This window comes from Chaetura pelagica, unplaced genomic scaffold (genome assembly GCF_000747805.2).
Source record: "Chaetura pelagica isolate M959 unplaced genomic scaffold, ChaPel_1.0 scaffold3, whole genome shotgun sequence".
In the NCBI taxonomy this organism is placed as follows: Eukaryota; Metazoa; Chordata; class Aves; order Apodiformes; family Apodidae; genus Chaetura; species Chaetura pelagica.
In genome coordinates, this window is record NW_009952974.1 from 10,626,212 (window position 1) to 10,645,091 (window position 18,880).

At 38.8% G+C, this 18,880-nt stretch overlaps 1 protein-coding gene across 1 annotated transcript in view; it reads right to left on the reverse strand.

The window, feature by feature from the left end:
- STK39 (serine threonine kinase 39) overlaps nucleotides 1-18,880 on the reverse strand; it is a 104,959-nt gene that overhangs the window by 61,845 nt on the left and 24,234 nt on the right. Inside the window, exons 3-4 of the mRNA XM_009996295.1 lie at nucleotides 5,320-5,432; nucleotides 287-395 (exon numbers count right to left, since the gene is read on the reverse strand). Coding sequence (XP_009994597.1) covers nucleotides 287-395; nucleotides 5,320-5,432 — 222 coding nt within the window. The remainder of the gene's footprint in view (nucleotides 1-286; nucleotides 396-5,319; nucleotides 5,433-18,880) is intronic.

Sequence of the window (18,880 nt, forward strand, 5' to 3'; positions counted from 1 at the left end):
ACATAGCCTAAATAGAAGATTTTAGTATATTGATTCAGAATAAAAAACTACAGTAGTTAGACAAAAATAATTTATCTCAGTAATTCTTATCCTGTACTATCAATATACAAACTTTTTAAAATTGCATATTCCTGCTTTAACAAACATTAACCAACATGTCTCAAGGTTCATCTTATGTAGTCTCTCTCCTGCCTCCTTACTTGGTTTAGGTCAATTAACTCAGTGAAGGTACATTAGAGAACAAAAAAAATTCCTCACAACTAAACAAGTAAAACCAGTAACTTACCTCCACTTAACAGCTTCATAACCAGCCAAAGTTCATCCTTCACCACAAAAGACGTGTAATAGGTTACCACATTGGGATGATTGCACTGACTCATTGCTTGAATTTCTTTCTGGAAGAAATACAAAGCCCACCATAACAGGCAGGTATCAGTTCTGCTTGTGTAGGAGAAAGTTTAATCTCCAAAGTGAAATAATACATGAGAACTGAAGTTTGCACAGCATATGCATTGAGGCACCAAAATATTTCAATTTACCTACAGATCTGTATACAAGATACAACACTACTGTGAAGAAGACAAGGGAAGTTGTTCAGGAGATACAGGCATAACTACAGCAATTTTCTTCTGAGAGAAGAAAATTACTGTTAAAAGCCCCAAATTCAGACTAACCAATGAAAAATGAGCAGCCTCCAAAAGCTGAATGTGTGGAGACAGGCTGGACAACAAACGCAAGGTAAGATCAAAACCTACTGCCTTTCCTGTTCAAAAGGGATATGAAAAGATGGGACAGGAAGAAACTGTTGGACAAACTAACTCAGCTAACAGTGGGATGGACAGGTGGACACCAGAGCCACACAATCAAAACAAGCACAAGAGGAAAAAGCAGTGTTACAGACCAAAAGTCAAAGGCAACAACTGACTAGGGGAGCATGCAGTCACCAACAGATGCACAACATGGCACTGCCAAGTAACACTATCTATGACACACCACAGCTGTACAAATTAAGAATGACTCCCTTGTATCTGTTATTTCAAGCCAAGCCCTTTTTCTATTCACTCTTTCACATAATGTCTCTGTAACACCTTTCCAACATCTCTTATCATCCTGCCTATCCTTTACATAGGAGTGCTTAGGCCCCTTCTGTACAAAAGGGTTTGGCTTCAGACAAAATTCAGCTCCCACAACCTTACTTATCCCTCTCCACTTCTGGCCACACAACCCTGATACAGCCCTGGTGCTGGACAACATGGCTCTGAAGAGTGAGCCAGTTGTGGAGCCAATTTAGCTAAAACCTGAACTCTTCCACCTCCTCTCCCTCCCTGAAAAGCAACTGCTTTCAGGTGGACCCATACTGCACTCTGACCCACCAGCACTGGTGCAAGCACTGCCCCGCTTTGATTAAAGCTGCCACAGATACCTTTTTCAGCTTTCAACTTCAATTCAGCAAGTTTTCGAAAGAAGAGGTTTTTTGTTGTTTTTATTTGCAATGCACTTGAGATCGCAGTCAATTTCTAATAAGAATTTAATTGTATGTATTAAAGAATTATTTAATCTCATTATGCCTGTTGGTGACTATTAAGTCAGGTCATAGTTTGACACACATTTCAGCTAGTCCTGCTGACTAAAGTCGCCCTCCCTAGACAAATTCTGAGCCCTGAACCACAGAAGGTTGAATGACTGGTTAGTCATGCAATGAGAAAACAGAAGAAAGATGTGGGGCTCACTTGCCTTTTCAGCAGACATGTCAGGTTAAACACAAGCCAAATTATTGCCTCAGGTTCTTAATTCAGCTATCCACACCAAATCTTAACTGTAGCTCTCACACTGTTTATTACTATTTAATTTCTTGTGTTGTTTTATTGCTTTCCTGTGCTGATAACAATTGCTTAAAAAGTCTACCTGCCACTACTGGGCAAAAATAAGCCTCACCTCTTTTACTCACATACAAATAGTATGCAGAAATCTGACTAATTGACTGTGGTAAGCTTCATTATCTTTAACAGGAAAGTGTTTTGAATATTTTGTGTGCCTGTATCAACTTGTCAGCAAAAACTGAGCTATCACATGGCCAAAGGCACCTTGTGTCTCAGCTTTGAGGACTTTTTCCAAAAAGACTCTTTGCAAAACAAAAATAAACAAATTGAAAGCACCCCATGAGTGATATGGAAATTTTAGACAGGAAAGTATTCATTTCAGACTTGCAGTTCTGAAGAGCTGCTACACATAGATGTTGGCCTCCACAACATTCAGTTATTTCCCTGACAATACCCAGGTGAGAGAAAAAAACATTTACTTAAAATAAACTGTCAGAGCAAAAATTTGCAGCAAGATGTCCAGAAGATCACCCTGGAGCTTTCTTCACATTCACATCAGTTTAGAAGTTCAACAGAACCAAAGCCATAACAGCATTTAAGAATTAAGTCTCTACCCTCATCCTTCTGTTTCTCCCCTCATCCCTGTTTCTCCCTCCCTTGTGCTAGCACAAGTGTTTGTGCACTGCATCAGGAAACACGTCCAGGTTAAAAGCTAACTTCATTTCGGCCAGGTTATTCCAGAGCAGCTGCACAAAAATGCGTGAGCCTGAGGGCAGGTGGGGGACACAGTTAATGAGCAACTAGGAGACAGCTCCTTTTGCTGTTCAGCTGCAGCGCCCGAAGGGCCGAGTCCAGCTCCCAGGGATCAGGCAGGTGCTGCAGGTCTGTGGGTGCGTTCCCAGAGCCTTCTCCACCAACACCCAGGGCACGGCCATCTGAGAGGCTAGGCATAAGAGGCAAGGGGCTCCGCCAGAGCATCTGCCTTGAAGGGTCCTCCAGATCAGAAAGGCAAGCGGTTTAGAAAATCTACTCAATCAAATCAGCCATTTTATAGAACATTATTTGGTTTGTAGTGTTGAGGTTTTTGTTTTAAAAACCTGCAGGTAAGGGGGACTGGGGAAGATAGCCAGTCAGGACAATACTAAGGACAGGAACTTTCTCCTTGGCTCAGGGGGTTTAGTTACATTTAGCTTACAATAGTGACAAAGCAGGACATTGCAGGAAACAGAGTATTGAATTTCAATTTGGCAGTTTGTGTAGCCTTAGTATTATTTAAACTCCCTCCCCCACTGCCTTTCTATTTCAATTGACACTGGCCCAAATCTTAAGTCTGCTTATGCGGGCACCAGGCTTCTGCATTTTCCATTTCTCTGAAGGCCACACAGCTGAGAATTTGTGAAGGGTGCCTGTGCAAACTATCTGTAAGCCCTCAGCGGCAGGACTTTACAAAACAGCATGTTAAGAGGACAAACAGAGTTTTAGAGCATCCCTGTGCCAATAGAAACTGTTTAGTAAGAAAAATAAGTGATTAAAAACTAAGAACTGAGAAAAAAAATGGTCTTAAAAAAATGCAAGAGAATCCTAAATATTACTGACTAAAATAAAGATCTTAGTTTTAACAAGAGTTTTGAAGGTCAAGGATGCCTTTTTCCAGAATAACAACTCTCCTTTTTAAACAAAATTTTTAAGTCTCTCTATTAGAACGAGGTTGAAATATAGTTCTACTCCCAGAAAAAAAAATAAAAAAATATATATATATGTGCATCCATGCACATGTGTGTATGCACATATAAAATAACTGGAGTTATATGCAGCCTTTTTTTTAATATATGCCCCTCCTAACCAGGAACTGAGAAAGACAGAATTTATGTTCAGCTCAAAACAGATCCACAAATAAAAGAAACACAAAAATCTGAACATAGAAAAGCAGAAATCAACATATATTTTAAGATAATAAAGATGGTATGGACAGTTGTCTTCATACAAAAAGCAGGCAATATGGGACCAAAAACTTGAGACCTATTGCTTCATATGGCAGACACTGGAGACATGTCAGCAGTAAAGACACTCAAGCACTTGCTAAGGTTAACTTTGTACAACCTACTAACTAACTGCAGTAATTTCTCAAGACCACTTGGGATAACTCTTGCAGATTTTTGGCAGTTTTGCTTATTTTTGTTTGTTCTAACTTTTTAATTATTAATACTTATTACTTCAATTCCAATAAAGATCAAAATTTCACCATTTTATATTACAATGACTTCTAGTTTTATGAAAACGTTCATCTTGGGCTGTAGATGTTAATATATCATGCACAGCATCTCACTTTTGGCTGTTCTTTTTTCTAAACACAGTTCAGAATTTATCTTTTGATATTTTAGATGACAGAATTCTTACACCTCAGAGGCAGCTTCCACTACCACAATTCTCTTTCAAAAAAAACCACAACAATCTCTCATATAAGCTGTTATATAAACTGAAGGCAAATGCCATCAATCACCAGGGGAAGAGCATTTTGGGTCCTCCACTGTAAACAAGCCATTTTATCTGAAGAAACTGGATGGACCATACCCTCTTTATCAAATTCAAGATATCTTTTGCACTGTCAATTCCCTGCTGAGGAGATCATTTCCTTCAGAGGCAGGAATTTCTGCATTAGAAAAAGCCCACAGTCTCTAGGCAGTAGTATAACCTGTGGAACAGAAGAGAGTGTTCTCACTTTGAGAATGCTTTTGTGCCCTTCAACTCTTGTTATGCTGCCTAATAGATAAATGTGCATTAGTCTTATAAACACCTGACTAGAAGCATTAGAAAGCAACGGGTTTTGTTTTTTAACAGTTCTTTGCAATTTTGTCTGGATTGCCATAACCAGTGCAGAGGAAAAACTCTTGCAGTCCAGCTTACAAAGGGTCTCTTGCAAGTCCCTTACTCCTCTGATCAGTGACCCAAACAAACAGCATTCCTCAAATGGCTTGTTATGGCCTATCAGATTAATGCATGTTATTAGCTTTAACAAGAGTCTCCTTGTGCAGACAGTATAGCCACTCCTACTTTTCCCCTCAAAAGTCATCATTACAAAGTGATCCAACAACTAGTTTGTGCCATGTTTTGGTGCTTTAGACATTTTAAAGAGACCTACTGAATTTACCTTTGCATTTTTAATCGGCATTTAACCAAAGGAAAATGTGTCTTCCATCAATATTAAGAAAAGACAGACATCCAGACAGCAATCACTTGCCAAAAAAGCCCCCAGAAAGTAAGAAGTAAGGTTCTCCCCACAGTTCGACAGTTGTTTATCCCAAGATTCAAATTTGCATTTTTGTGGCATTAGAAAACACACATTTGTAAAATATATTTTAGGAGAAGTGCATCCTTCTTTCAGATTATTTTCAAATCCTTTTTTCACTATTATCTTTCATGAAAGTCTACTGGCGCTCTCAGACCAAGCAAAAAACAAAAGATAGTCTCCATGTAATACATTCCCATTTGATTTACTTACAAGTAATTCATCCATACTGGTTTGGCATTTTTCTAAATTGATCCTCTTTATTGCTACACGTTCTTGTCTGGGTTTGCATAGCGCTGCCTGGACAACTGCTGTAGCACCACTACCTGAAAAGGCCAGAAAAGGAACACAGTCTTAATACAACAGGAGTTTAAAACAGTGACCAACATAATAACCCCAAACTGCAGAGGAACTTGAAATCTGCTGTTTACCCTATTTCAGTGCTTTCCCCACATGCATGCCTTTCCACTAGCAAGACAGCTTGCACACTTCTCAAATGGAAAGAAAAACCTCTAAGTTTCTGTCTGTTCAACTCAGTATGATGTATTCACATAGCAAGTCACACCCACCCCCTTCAATGCATTTCCTACTGTTTGAGAATCATTACATTTTTGTCTTTGGACACATCTGTTTTAATCAATAACATGACTTGCACAGTTACCACAAAAACACTGGAGGGGGTCAGCACGCAGGGAGTCTGTGTGTACTTTATGCAATGTTATTTCTTTCTGATCTCTTAAGTCAGTCCCTGTTCAACCAGATTTTTGTTCCCACTATGCAACAAACAAAAATATCACTACATGCCAAACTGTACATGCCAAATCTTCTACCATTTCACCTGTCTTCCTGCTTATTCATCATGATTAGGACAAAATCCTACAGAAAACATGCTGATTCTTGTAAGGAGTGCAGGAGGCACAAGTATCACACCAATGAGAAGATGCACATTGCTGAACAGCCCAGCAGAGAAAGTCAGTCATGCTTACTCAGCATGCATATCACATGTGGTCAAAGCTTGTGTGGAATCGAACCAATTTTGGGAAAAGCATTAGAATCATTTTCTTTAATATGTTTAATTTGCAAAAAGCAGGAGTGAAAGATCTTATAGATTCTTTTATTAAGCACTCACTGGCTTGGCCCCAGTCAGTATTGTCTCACTAAATTAACAAAATTATTGCAAGTAACGTTCAGAGTTTTGCCCAGGTTGCACATCTTGCTGCCACATCAAATACAGCAGTGTGTGCTTCCTCAAAGTAATTACATCATGCTCATTCATGCAGAAATTTAAAATCTCCCGACTGGTAATTCTAACTATTTTAATATAAATTATGGATTTCTGGTAAGTCATGAATTGAGCAACATATTGTATTGGCCTGCTCACACACTATCTTCTATGTATGCTCAGAAATTGGCATGTCCTAGATGAACACAAACTGTGAACAAAAAGCCTTTTGTTTCAAGCTCTACAGATGTGGATTCAGTTACCAGCGGATTGAAGAACAATTGAGAGCTTTTCCTGCTGCACATCAGAAAACAGCACTGACAATACCTCATGACTAAAAGTTATTGTCCATGTTTTAATTGTTATTTGCTTTGCTATTTTCATGTACTGTTTGTTCATATGATGTTTTCACTCAAATCACAAAGCTTTTTAACTCCTTTTTAACTCAGAGTATTAATTTCTTTGCAAGATTCTGAGCTCATCTTAAAAAAAGTCTCAACAGGACTAACTAGTCATGTTTTTGCAGGATGCGGTCACAGACAAATATTGACATGTCCTGTTCTGTTTGCTTACAGAACAACGCCTTTAAAAATTCCACTAATGTAAGTAATAAAAGAATTGAGATTTTTAAAAGAAAATAAGACATTCCAAGGAAGGAAGCACCAAGTCAGCACTGTTCAGCTCAAGACCCATCTACAGCACTTCAAGGTAGTTCTCATTTGGTAGACATTGAAATGCAAATCCTCTCATTACTTTGGATACACAACTGTAGGCTGATGCAGGGGGAAGAAACCAAATTTTTAGCTATTGAGGAAACAGGAACAAAGACTAATATTTTCCTTGATGTATCTTTTGTAGGAAACAACCAGATCTTCACTATAAAATTAGAATAATATACAAAGGCCACATAAAGGACAAACAGAAAAAGCACACTGAAAAATTCTTCAGCCAACACTAGGATAAAATCCTGACTCCTTTCTCAAGTTAAAGAAAAATGACAGTAAATAGCACTTCAAAACATCTTAGAAAAATTCAATTAAAAAAACCCAACAACAAAACAAACAAGTCCTGTCATATCCCTGACCCCATCCCACTATATCATTTGCTTGAGTTCTGTGAGGCCCCAAACTGAAGACCATATGCTTGCTATTATTAAAAAACTTCTAATTGCAAAATTAATCCTGAACTATCCTTATGCACAAGATCTGTTCCTCTTTTGCTTGCTGAAAGAGGATGACATGAGATTTGAGGACAAACTACAGCATAAAGTTTATTTCTATGAAAAGCGTTCAGCACATTTCACACTTGCAGTGGGATATTCTTTACCACAAGAATATGATGTACTCACAATGCAAAAAGCTTTCTATGTTTAGAATACAGCAAATCTACCTAGATTTCTTCTTTCTCCTGCCTTTTGAACACTCTAAGCAATAGAGTATTTTGATAGTAAAGGTAATCTGTAGTCTGGATTCTCAGTGGGACCCATATATAAAATCCATTTGAAAATTTCAAGTACTTAAGTTGAAGTCTGGCACTTAAGTGTCTGTGTGCCTTCTTCCTTTTAAAATGTTTTCCTCTTCTCTGGCTCACAAGATGAACAGCCAGGGATATAGATTAGGAAAATCTGTAGCTTTCCCACCTGGTCAGAAGACTCCTTTTGCATCAATGAAGAGAGAAGGCTCTGAGAAGACCTTATAGTAGCCTTCCAGTACCTGAAGGTGGCCAACAGGGAAGCTGGGAAGGGATTTTTTACCAGGGTGTTTAGTGAGGGGTAATGGTTTTAAGCTGGAAGAGAGGAGATTTAAGTTAGACATTAGGAAGAAATTATTCTAGTGTGAGGGTGGTGACATACTGGAACAGATTGCTCAGGGAGGTTGTGGCTGCCTGCTCCTGGGAAGTGTTTAAGGGCAGGTTGGATAGGGTTTTGAGCAACCTGGTCTAGTGGAAGGTGTCTCTGCCCATACATGGAGGCTGGAACTAGATTATATTTAAGGTCCCTTCCAACCCTAGCAATGCTATGATTCTTCAGTCTACTAAACAAGTAGAAATGTGAATCCAGAGGAATAGCTTTTATAAATCGGACCAGCCGAATACGCTTTTCAGTCAAGACATAACAGACTACTAGAGTAATCCACTATCATACAATGAAACAAAATTGTCACAGACAACCATTTAGCATAACAAATTAAGGTTACAGAAAATAATTACATATCATAGATTACCGTCAATCATTCCTTGTCAGACACATCACTTCTTCAGGTATGTTGAACCTTACTGACTACACCACAACTAAAGCCCAGACTGATTTTAGCATCCAGTCTCTATTTAGAAAACTCATCTAGTATAATGAATGCTCAGGCTGGATAAAACATGAAGCCTTTACATCCAGCTGTCTCCTGCAGAAGAACAAAACAAAGGATTACTATAATGGGCACACTCACAAACCCAGCTTTGTAAGAAATATTTTTTCCACTACTGGAAAAGTTGTCATCCTGCTACACACAAGTTCTCTTTGTCAATTTCAAAAGTTAGCAGTGAAATAATGCAATTTCAGACCACATCAAGTTGCCCGTTGTGAAATGGGAGTAGCAGACATTAAGTCAGTGTTTCGTATTGTCCTTATATTTTTTGCTGCCACCCTTGTCTCTAGTGCAAGCATGCCCTTACAGCCAACCTGTTCTTTCATGTGCTACCATTGTGCCCTCCATGCAGCAGAACCATTAGAATGGCTTTTAATTATTTGGGTTCATGCAACAGAAACCTCAAGTGCCATTACAGATTGCTACACTTAACTTCTGAAAGGACATAACCTAAAAGCAGACTCCCTGCATTCCACTTTGCACATGCTTCACGGAAAAGCATTACACCATTTGTCAGGAAAGCAGCCATGCTCTGTGACTGAGCGGGTCACATGCTCATTCCCCTCATTATCAGGCCCTGAAGGTCCTATGAATCAAGTAGGAAAACTAAAGAGATTTCTTCTTCCCTTCCTTACTAGCCTCAAGATTCCTGGGTACCAGGTTGAATACTACCTGCCTTACTGGCCTTGAAGGACATGATGAAAAACAATTAAATAAAGAAATAAACCCATTTCAGCCCAGCAGCTATGGAAAAAAAAAAAAAAAAAAAGAGATCCACTCTATAAGGTTGTCATTAGGTTAGACTACGTAAAAGAATACGCTTGCAGGAGTTTAAAGGTTCTCTGAAAGGACTCTTAAGAAGACAGAAACAAAGAACTGAGCCATAGCTAAAAATAAGACATATGTTAAGAGATATCTGTTAAACTAGCTCACAAGACAGTAGAGGGGGAAGAAAAGCTCTGAGGCACACAAGCCCTTCTCCAGATAGTGTTAGTTTTGCAATCAGATTTGCACTGGCTTCCTGCAAAACACAAAAGAATCAAACTTCACTTGCACTGCAAGAAGAAATAAAAAAATAGCAAGCAAAAAAACTTGCAGCAGGTTTTTTCACTCATGCTTCCACTGCTTTTGCAGCATGGTCAGCAGCACAGATCTGCTGCACAACCACCCAGCTGGCATACTGCACCCAGGAGTCAGCTCCTGTTGCACAATCACACTGGAGCTGCCATGTGATAAAGAGAAATGTGGATGTACTGCATTAATCCAACAAATCCCAACTCATTCTGCATTTTCCCAGTAAGAGGCATGAAAAAACTTGAAGACTAAAACTCGGTTTAAGAATTCATTAAAAACACTAATAGACATTTTGTCTGCCTTGTTACTATCCATTCATTCTCACAATATAGCTCAGATTTTCAGGTAATAACAGGAACCTCTTTATTTGTTTGGTTTGGTGTTTTTTTTTACTTACAGTTGTACCAAAAACCTAGAATCAAATTCCCAGAGCCAAAAGCCATATAAATGAATTTTTGTGTAAAACAGAATTTCTTGTTGCTTTAATATGCTGCAGTTAGGTTAAATATTACATCATCGACTTAACAAGTTGGGTTTTTTTTATTATTAAATTTAAACTTTTTCCTGTGATTCACAGTCTTTCACAGAAAAAAACAACAAACTTGAAGTATATGTAAAAGGTCTTGACAGATTTTGGGGTTTATAATTTCATAAAACTAGGTGAATTTTGCTCACATTTTGGGAAAATAAATTTGTTCTTACCAGGTTAATCCAAAAGTATATTTTTCACAGCATTGCTTACAATATAATTTTTAACACCTTTTTGGTTTTTTAACATCATGGACTTCAATCTATCTGTTGTCAAGAAGAAAAAGCAAATGCTGCAGGGCTTTTGTAGAAGAAGGGGTTTTCTGTAAGAAACCTGAGAGCTCCTCCTCTACCTAATTAGAATCATAGAATGCTAGGTTGAAAGGGACATCAAGTATCATCTGTTCCAACCCTTCTAGCTTATATGAGTTGGCTCAGCACCCTGTCAAGCCAAGCTTTAAAACTGTCCAATGTAGGGGAATCCACCTCTCTAACAGAGCAGAACCATGTTCTAATCCCTGAAAGATGTAAGGGTTCAGGTCTCTCATCACCTTTGTGACCATCCTATGGACTTGTTCCAACAGCTCCATGTCCTTCTTATGTTGGGAGCTCCAGAACTGGACACAGTACTCCAGGTGAAGTCTCAAAAAAGCAGAGGAAAAGAAACACCTCCCTTGACCTGCTGGTCTCACTTCTTTTGATGCAGCCCAGGACACAGTAGGCTTTCTGGGCTGCAAGTGCACATTGCAGGCTCATGTTGAGCTTCTCTGCCTTTCTGTTAGCAGAAGCAGTTTTGTCAGAGTCTCTTCCTAAATTTAACATACTCTATGAAAGAACAAAGCCCTAGTCAAGTATTTTTCTGCTGTTTCACACAAAGATGCCACCAGAAATTGTTTCAAACCATGGAATCACAGAGCCATTTAAGTTGAAAGTGTTCCCTACAGATAATTTAGTCCAATTTCCCTGCTCCAGCAGAGGGATTCCCTGAACAAGTTTAGTTTGTCTGAGTCAGGACCAGCAGGGATAAGGTTTCTACCATTTTGCCTCTTCTTACCCACCCAGCAAAACCTTATTCAACTGTAATTTTTCAGAACACCACACCAAATATAGGTGCATGACATTGACTCAGAAATAAAGCTTCTTCAAAGTTCACAGATGCAAGGAAACTTCATTCTCCAGAACTCTTCTAGTACAGAACCAGTTCTTCCTAATAAAATGCAAAATAAAAGCAAAACCTCTTTCCTATCATACGTTCTATTACAGTTTTTAAATACTCTGTGTTGTTACATGGTTAGATATTTTCCCCCTAAGATAAAATTGCAAGATCTCACATAGATTGTGATAATTTCATTCTCCCTATTGTTTCATCCTCAGCCATTATTCAATATGCATACAAATCCTGTTACATGGAAGGCAAAACTCACACTGGAAATTGCTCTGTGTGAACTCCATAAGAACCTGATATCTGGTATTCACTGCAGTACCAGAAGTTACCTTGCCAAGCTATCATCTGAACTCCACAGAACTCCGCTTAAGTCCACCTTATACAAGCAGGATAAATCGAAGATTTGCTATGCTGAACCAGATTTCCTGCCTAGAAAAAAAAAGCTGTTAAAAGAGAATTTTTGTTCATTTCTCAAGTAGCACTATAAACAAATGCTGGCGTTGATTAGTTGTCATATTTTATTGTTTCTCATTTAGTTTGAAAGTAAACACTTAGAGCAATTCTAATACCATGAATGCAATATCTTCTAAGCCTTCTGGATATCATTGCATAGTGCATCATTCTCTTCCGAGAATGAAGACCAGCAATCTAGCAAAACAAAGGCAGTATTTCTACTGCACTGCCATGAAGATCTCTAATTAATACTGTAGTGTTAAGCTACAAAGCATCTTCAGCTAGTTCACCCCAACAGAACATGCCTGCTAGAATTGGAGTCCATCATGGCCACACACTACAAGCAAAATAAACTCACCTATTTCTCACCCTGATTCTCATGAAACAATGTAAGAGTTGCAGTAACATAAATGCTATTATATCATTAAATTTTCATCAGGTGATTCTAATCTAATTCTAATGAAGTCTAAGTGGCTCAGAGGCTGGAAGCACAAGATACTAACTGGAACAAATTATAGATTTAAATTCAGTTCCTTTAATAAAATGTCTTCAAAGTGAAGAAGTGAGAAAGAACAAGCAACTTCGTAACTGAACTGTGATACTTCTGACTCTGAATATGTTTCTTCTCAGAAATCTAAAGCAATACCTTTAGATCTTGCCCATAGTACTCCTACAGGACAGAAAACATTATCAACAAATAAATACACAACATATTCCAGATGTGTTAAATTAACTATTTTTGTACCATTACTCTGAAGCAGGTATACTTGGCACATAGTTTGCTTACACCTATAATAAGTATTCGTTCCTATTAATAAAATCCTCAAGACATTCAACATTGATCTTGACCTTCCAGACCCTTCAGTTCTTACTCCTTCTGAAAGCATAACTAGCAACACATAAAACCACCTAATTTGCAGTCTGCTTCTAGTTCTCATTTCTCTTTAAGTATGTGAGAACAGCTCAGATTAAAAGTTGTGTAACATAATCATTACATCAGCCTCACAGGACATCCTCGAGTTTCACCTATATTTTAATTTCTGATCAGAATACCTCAGAGGCAGTTAGACATCCACAGGAATAATTAGGCTAATAAAATTACTCATAAAATTTTAATTGTCAAGACAAAGGATTAATGGAGACAGCTAATTTATCATACTGGCGTAGTATTTATCATACTGGTGAGTAGTCACAAAACTAGTCAAATACCTACAGGCAAACAACTGGAAATAGTAACTCCATCTTTTCACTGAGCTTCTCTAGGGATCAAGCTGCAGGACTGTCACAAATAGCAACCCTGGAAAATTGCACCTAGGATTTGTTCAGGGAGACTTTAAAACCCACCACCTTCATCAGCATTCTCAGCATCTCATTACTGCTATAGAAACTTTATACAAAACAGTCATCAGTCAAGAGAAGTTTACCTAACAGACAGGAAGCATGTGCACTTCTCCATGAGGATGAAGCTTCTTCCCCTTTACTGCCATCTCCCAACTATCTATATATTATCTTCTGAAAGGCAATAAACACTCATAAAATAACTCTGACTTCACAGCAGTTTCAGGAAAAAATAGGCTCCCCCTGCACTGTCAGGTACCATACGATTTCTTGTTTCTCCCTCTATACTCTTCTCTGGGTGTTCTCATTGCTCTGTTCCAGGGCAGGGTTTGCTGGTTTTTCACACCTTTTTAGGCTACCCTTCCTTGTCCACCAGGCACGTTTTAAATACCACAGCATGGTCTCCAGTCAGAAGCACTGTGCAGGAGGAAGCTGGTCTCAGAGAGAAAGAGCAGCTGCATGGCCACAACACAATCCTAGGTTAGGCAAAAGAAGAGAACAGCAGCCAGACCCCACAAAAGAAGACAAAAGACAAGCATTCAGCATGTACGGGTTGCTTCAATTACAGAGCTGACCACACAACTAGAACCTCAGTATGGTGCATATTTCATATGTCGTCCATTCCATATATGGAGCAAATTCCTCTCTCAAGGATTTCACACCAGGATTGCTTCATTCTACTACTGCTTGATGATAATGCTCTTACACTCACAAGCTTCAAATGTGCCACCCTTAGGCACAGACAAAGACCTTCAAACTTAGCAAGAAACTGTGTAATCTGGCAGACCTGTCAGGATTTCATCCCACCAGCAAGAGGGTGCAGCAAAAGGAAGAAATAAATTAAAATCCACTCATTCATAAAAGCTAATTATTTATTTGCACAGGGTAAGCAGTCAAATGGGATTTCCTTTAATGGGAAAAAAAAATAAATAAAAACATGCTTCATGTTTAATTTTGGGCATCAGTAAATTTCCTAGTGACACACTTATATTCCAAGTTCTGCAAGCAGATTACTGTTCTGTTGCTGCTCAGCAGTATCCCAGTGACTTCAGCAAGCTCAAGAAGTTAACAAGACTAACTTAACTGGATTTTTAAGGTCTGTTCTATAAATGCCAAGAGTTGTGGTTATTACTGGAAATAAAACCAGCTTCTATCTACTGCTGTCTTAGAGCAAATATCAAAGCATAGCTTTAGTAACTACAATGTAGTATTTCACTGAGCACAGTTCAATCTAATTTGCAGTATATACTGCAACTGTTCTTTTCCACTTAAGAAAAAAAATCCTGATTAAGCACAGGGGTATGAATTTTTTTTAAAATCTGAATGAGACACAAGCTTCCGATTAACAGAACACAGAACTGTAATTTTACCTCTAACTATAGAGAAGTTTTTCAAAACACCATGCTTACAGACTTGAACATCAGTTCCTCAGCATCATAATCAGAGACCTCTCTACAGAGTCAAAGAACTCCAATAACAAAAAATGCAGAAGAGGTTATTCCCTGTCAGACAAAGAGCCATTAGCAACACACATGCAGCAGGAGAGAGGGGAGGGAGGGGAAAAAGTAAATAACATTCCATAGAAACACCAACAAAGACCCCAGAGCCATTGACAAAGGGGCTGCTTACAATAAGAACTATAAAAATCAGCAGAATAGTCTCAAATGGTAACCTGTTCTACCCAAAACCCCAACACATTTGACTTGGCAGCACTGCACCTTATGAGAAAACAAACTGCAAGGTATTTTTGAGCTCAACCAGAAAGGGAAAACTAGATTAAAGCCTCAGTTCAACTAAGGTAACTTTTTAAATGAGTTGCAGCAAATACAGATTATCCATCATATGGCAGTAACCCTTTATTTTCCAATTAATTCTGGCTGTTCTCTAGCCAAATTAATTTTCCAAGTCAGTTACAGCAGAAGAGATGAAAATATAGTTTTATAATGAAAGCTAGCACCCAGCCTAATAACAAGATAATCCACTGCTTCTGCATAACAGAATCTTCCTTCCACAATTATCAACACAGGCTAACAAACATTAAGTTACATATAGCAGAAGAGGATCAACTCCAATGTACTTTTCCAAAAACAAGGCAAAACCATGTAACAATTTAAGAAACAAAAAAAAAAACAAAACCCCAAAATCCCAGACTATAACACATTAAAAAAAATAATCAAAAACCAACCTAGATTGCATGCTGCTTTGTCTCATCCATGTGATGTAGGGCTCATTACAATTTGAAAGGTACAAATACAATTTTACCACTATTCATTATTTTTATTTTTATACTGATTGCCATTCAAACATTCATTCCACGAAATGTTCCTATTGCGTCTGAGGAGGAGAAAACCTCGCATATGTAAGCAACATAAATTCAGAGAAATCTATTCTAGTGATGTTATTCAGAATACCTGGTTATAAACCCAAACTGAATAAGAACATATCTCACAATATGTTACTTTTATTACTTTTTTTTGTTTTTAAATCAAAGTTACAACTGCTCTTCAAAAAGAACTCAACACATACATTAATACCCACTACACATTTTAACTTAATGCATCAAAATGACAGAACATCATCTCCCAGGGCTTCACTAAATTAGATCTGCTTTGCCTTAATAGCAATTACAGTTCTTATCTCTGTAACTCATACTAGAAGGTTGCTTTGCAATGAACCTCCTGTCCTAATATAGGAATGCCTGTCTAACTTCAAAATGGGTATGTGTATGGACAAGATCATACCAATCTGAATTAAGAATTTCCTCTTCTCTTAACTCTCTAACCAACACAACCACAAACAGCAATCTCAACAGTTTCTTTCTGCTCCAGAGAAGAATCATAAGCAGGTATTAATAGGAATAGCCTCTTCCTTGCATCAGCTCTATCAATCACACAGCATGTCAAACAGGGAACCTGATCAGACAGAAAACTAACCCAGCAAAAGAACTAGTTCTCTGTCAGATCAATATAATCCTTTCAACAGCTGCCTGTTAGAGCAGATTAAATGCATCATGAAACCACATACCAAGAGTTCACAAAGAACTGCCTAGCCACTTAAAAATAAAGCAAACATGGAATAACATCTCCTAAGCAGCACTTCTTAAAGACAGCATTTTCTCTTGTAACAGGCACTTGAATCTCCCAGCCATCATGAAGGAAGCAACAGACAGAGAAGGAAAAAAAGCAGTATCACCTGAAATCCATATCACATGGCCCTGGTTTTCAAAATAGCATTGACTAGACACTGAGCAAAAAGAAAAGTACACTTCTCCAACCCACTGAGTCCAAAGGATGATGACAGCCTGCATGATCAACCATCATTTTCATTTTATGATCACTAATGAAGCTTTTAAATGCCCCCTAAAACAGGCCACTTAAGCTATTCTGCATCTGTGTTTTAAAGCCTATGCTGTTGGGAAGTGTTGTGGTAAACCATCCTGGTGAATCTCACTCTCTGTACCTTTCCTCCTGCAAAGCCCACAAAGATGCTTCAGTATGTTATTTTTCTCATATTTAACTGGCAAAGAACTGTTCTAACTGAACCTGTCCCTGAAGAAGCTACCCAGCTCCTCAGGCAGAGGTATGCAGTGCTTTCCAGAGGTTAAGGGCTCTGTTTCAGAAACTCATGTTCATAATACAGTTAACCCTGGCATGGCCAATGCAAAGGGATATAAATTGCTGCTGTACTTCAGACTGTATAATTCTCCCCTCCTCCCTCAGGTATTAAAAAAGATGCTTTAAGAGTCCCTTAGTAGGTTCATTAAAAGCAACAACAGTCATCCTGCATCTCCAAAATAATGCCCAAATCTGGTCACATGCATAGAATTTATAAGCAGGGGGGGTTTTTAAGAAGTGGAGTGGGGTGGGGTTTTTTACTATTTTTTATAATATTTATACTAATTTCATGTCATAGCATGTCTCTTGTAAGTAACAAGGTGTTAGTGAAACAGAACTGTTTCACTAAGGACAAGATTTTTAAGTCAAGTAGTACAAAATAAATCTCAGTGAGTTTGAGAGTCACGTAAGCAACCTAAGCTTAGAGAAAGTTCAACTGAAGTCAGACAAGTTCAATGTGACAAGAATATTTTTCAGTATAACCTGACCTTATTTTCCTCAGTAAACATTCACTTTAAAGAAATAATACAAACATTTAATAGCATCAGTAGGTAATTAACAATAAATTTGCTCTATAGATACATATTTGCTACTCCAATTTAGCACCCACCTGTACAATGGAAGCATGTTTGTATATAAATATTCAGAAATACATTTTACATATCAAAAGATAGTAGCTTTTAAGTGAAAAGAAATTTGTAAATTAACCTCTCACCCAGGCATTCCACAGGTACTGCAACAGAAAATAACTACTAATTAACTAACTCATATGACTCATGTCACACCCTAGACAAGGATTAAATTAACGCCTTTTTTACCTTAGAAGAGGGATTCCCCCCTCATTAAAGACACAGCTTCCGCTAGTAGAACTGCTTCCACTTGGTTGATTTAGATGCATTCCCTCCCCAGACCAGGAGTTAAGACAAACTCCTCTAGCCAATAAACCCATGCCGTGGTGGGGTCTCCACTAGAAACACTGGCTTTATACTGAGCACCTGGTCCAGGCCAGCCACCTGCAGGGATCTGAACACCTGAACCCTCAGCCCTCCTTAGTCCCTTTTCAAAGACTAGGAAGTGCAAACAGAAACATAAAGGCACCACCTGGATCAACAAAAAGCCATCCCTGTTTTAAGGAAGAAGTACTTTTCTCAATTCTTTTGTTCTGTCTGTAGAAAATAAAAAGCTTAATGACAAAGCTGGGTACGCATAACTTGCAACCCATATCAGTACCGTGTAGTTCTGGTTGTCATCACTACAATTAGCAATTGGTGTGTAATACTGAACATAACCAATCAGCAGCAGACAAGATTTCTGGGTTGTTTTTTTTTTCATTGATGTGGCCTTATTCATGAGGAACAGCAACCCCTGTCTTAGAGCTGGCCTTTGCTATCTGCAGTATTTGCCAGAGGTTTAAAGTGTTACTTACAAATAAAAGCAATTTTTCCCAAATTAGCTCATTAGTAACAAGCAACATCTAGGTCAGCAGACAAAAAAACCCCACAACTTTCCATCACACATACAGTTAAGAACAGTCACCTTTTCACACAGTAAAATTAGAAATAATTCAATCCAAATGTAGGGGATGAAAACTGAGCACATCTGATCGGCATTAGGGGGACCCGCGAGCCCAGCGCTGAAGGGAACTGCCGGGAAGCCCCCGCCTGCAGGGCGGGTTGAGCCTCACACGGCCCCCCGGGACAAAAGCAGGTTGGATGGGGTGAAACGAAGCCGTGATCCGCTGCTGGCCTGATGGGCACGGGGAGCTGGGCAAGATTAAACAGCGAGGGAGAGGAAGAAAAGAATTAAAAATATATAGTTACAGAAAAAAATAATAGCGAGAATGAAGTCACCGCGACAGCCGCAGAGCTAGGGGCGAGATGCACCTCCCCTACGAAGCCAATGGCAAAAAATGCAGAGTAATCTTAGCGGATACATGCACATGTGTGCAGCCCGGAGAGTGCACTGGCAGAGCTGCCGGGCGCTGGAGCAACCCGGCAGGTCGGGGCCGGGGCGGCCCCCC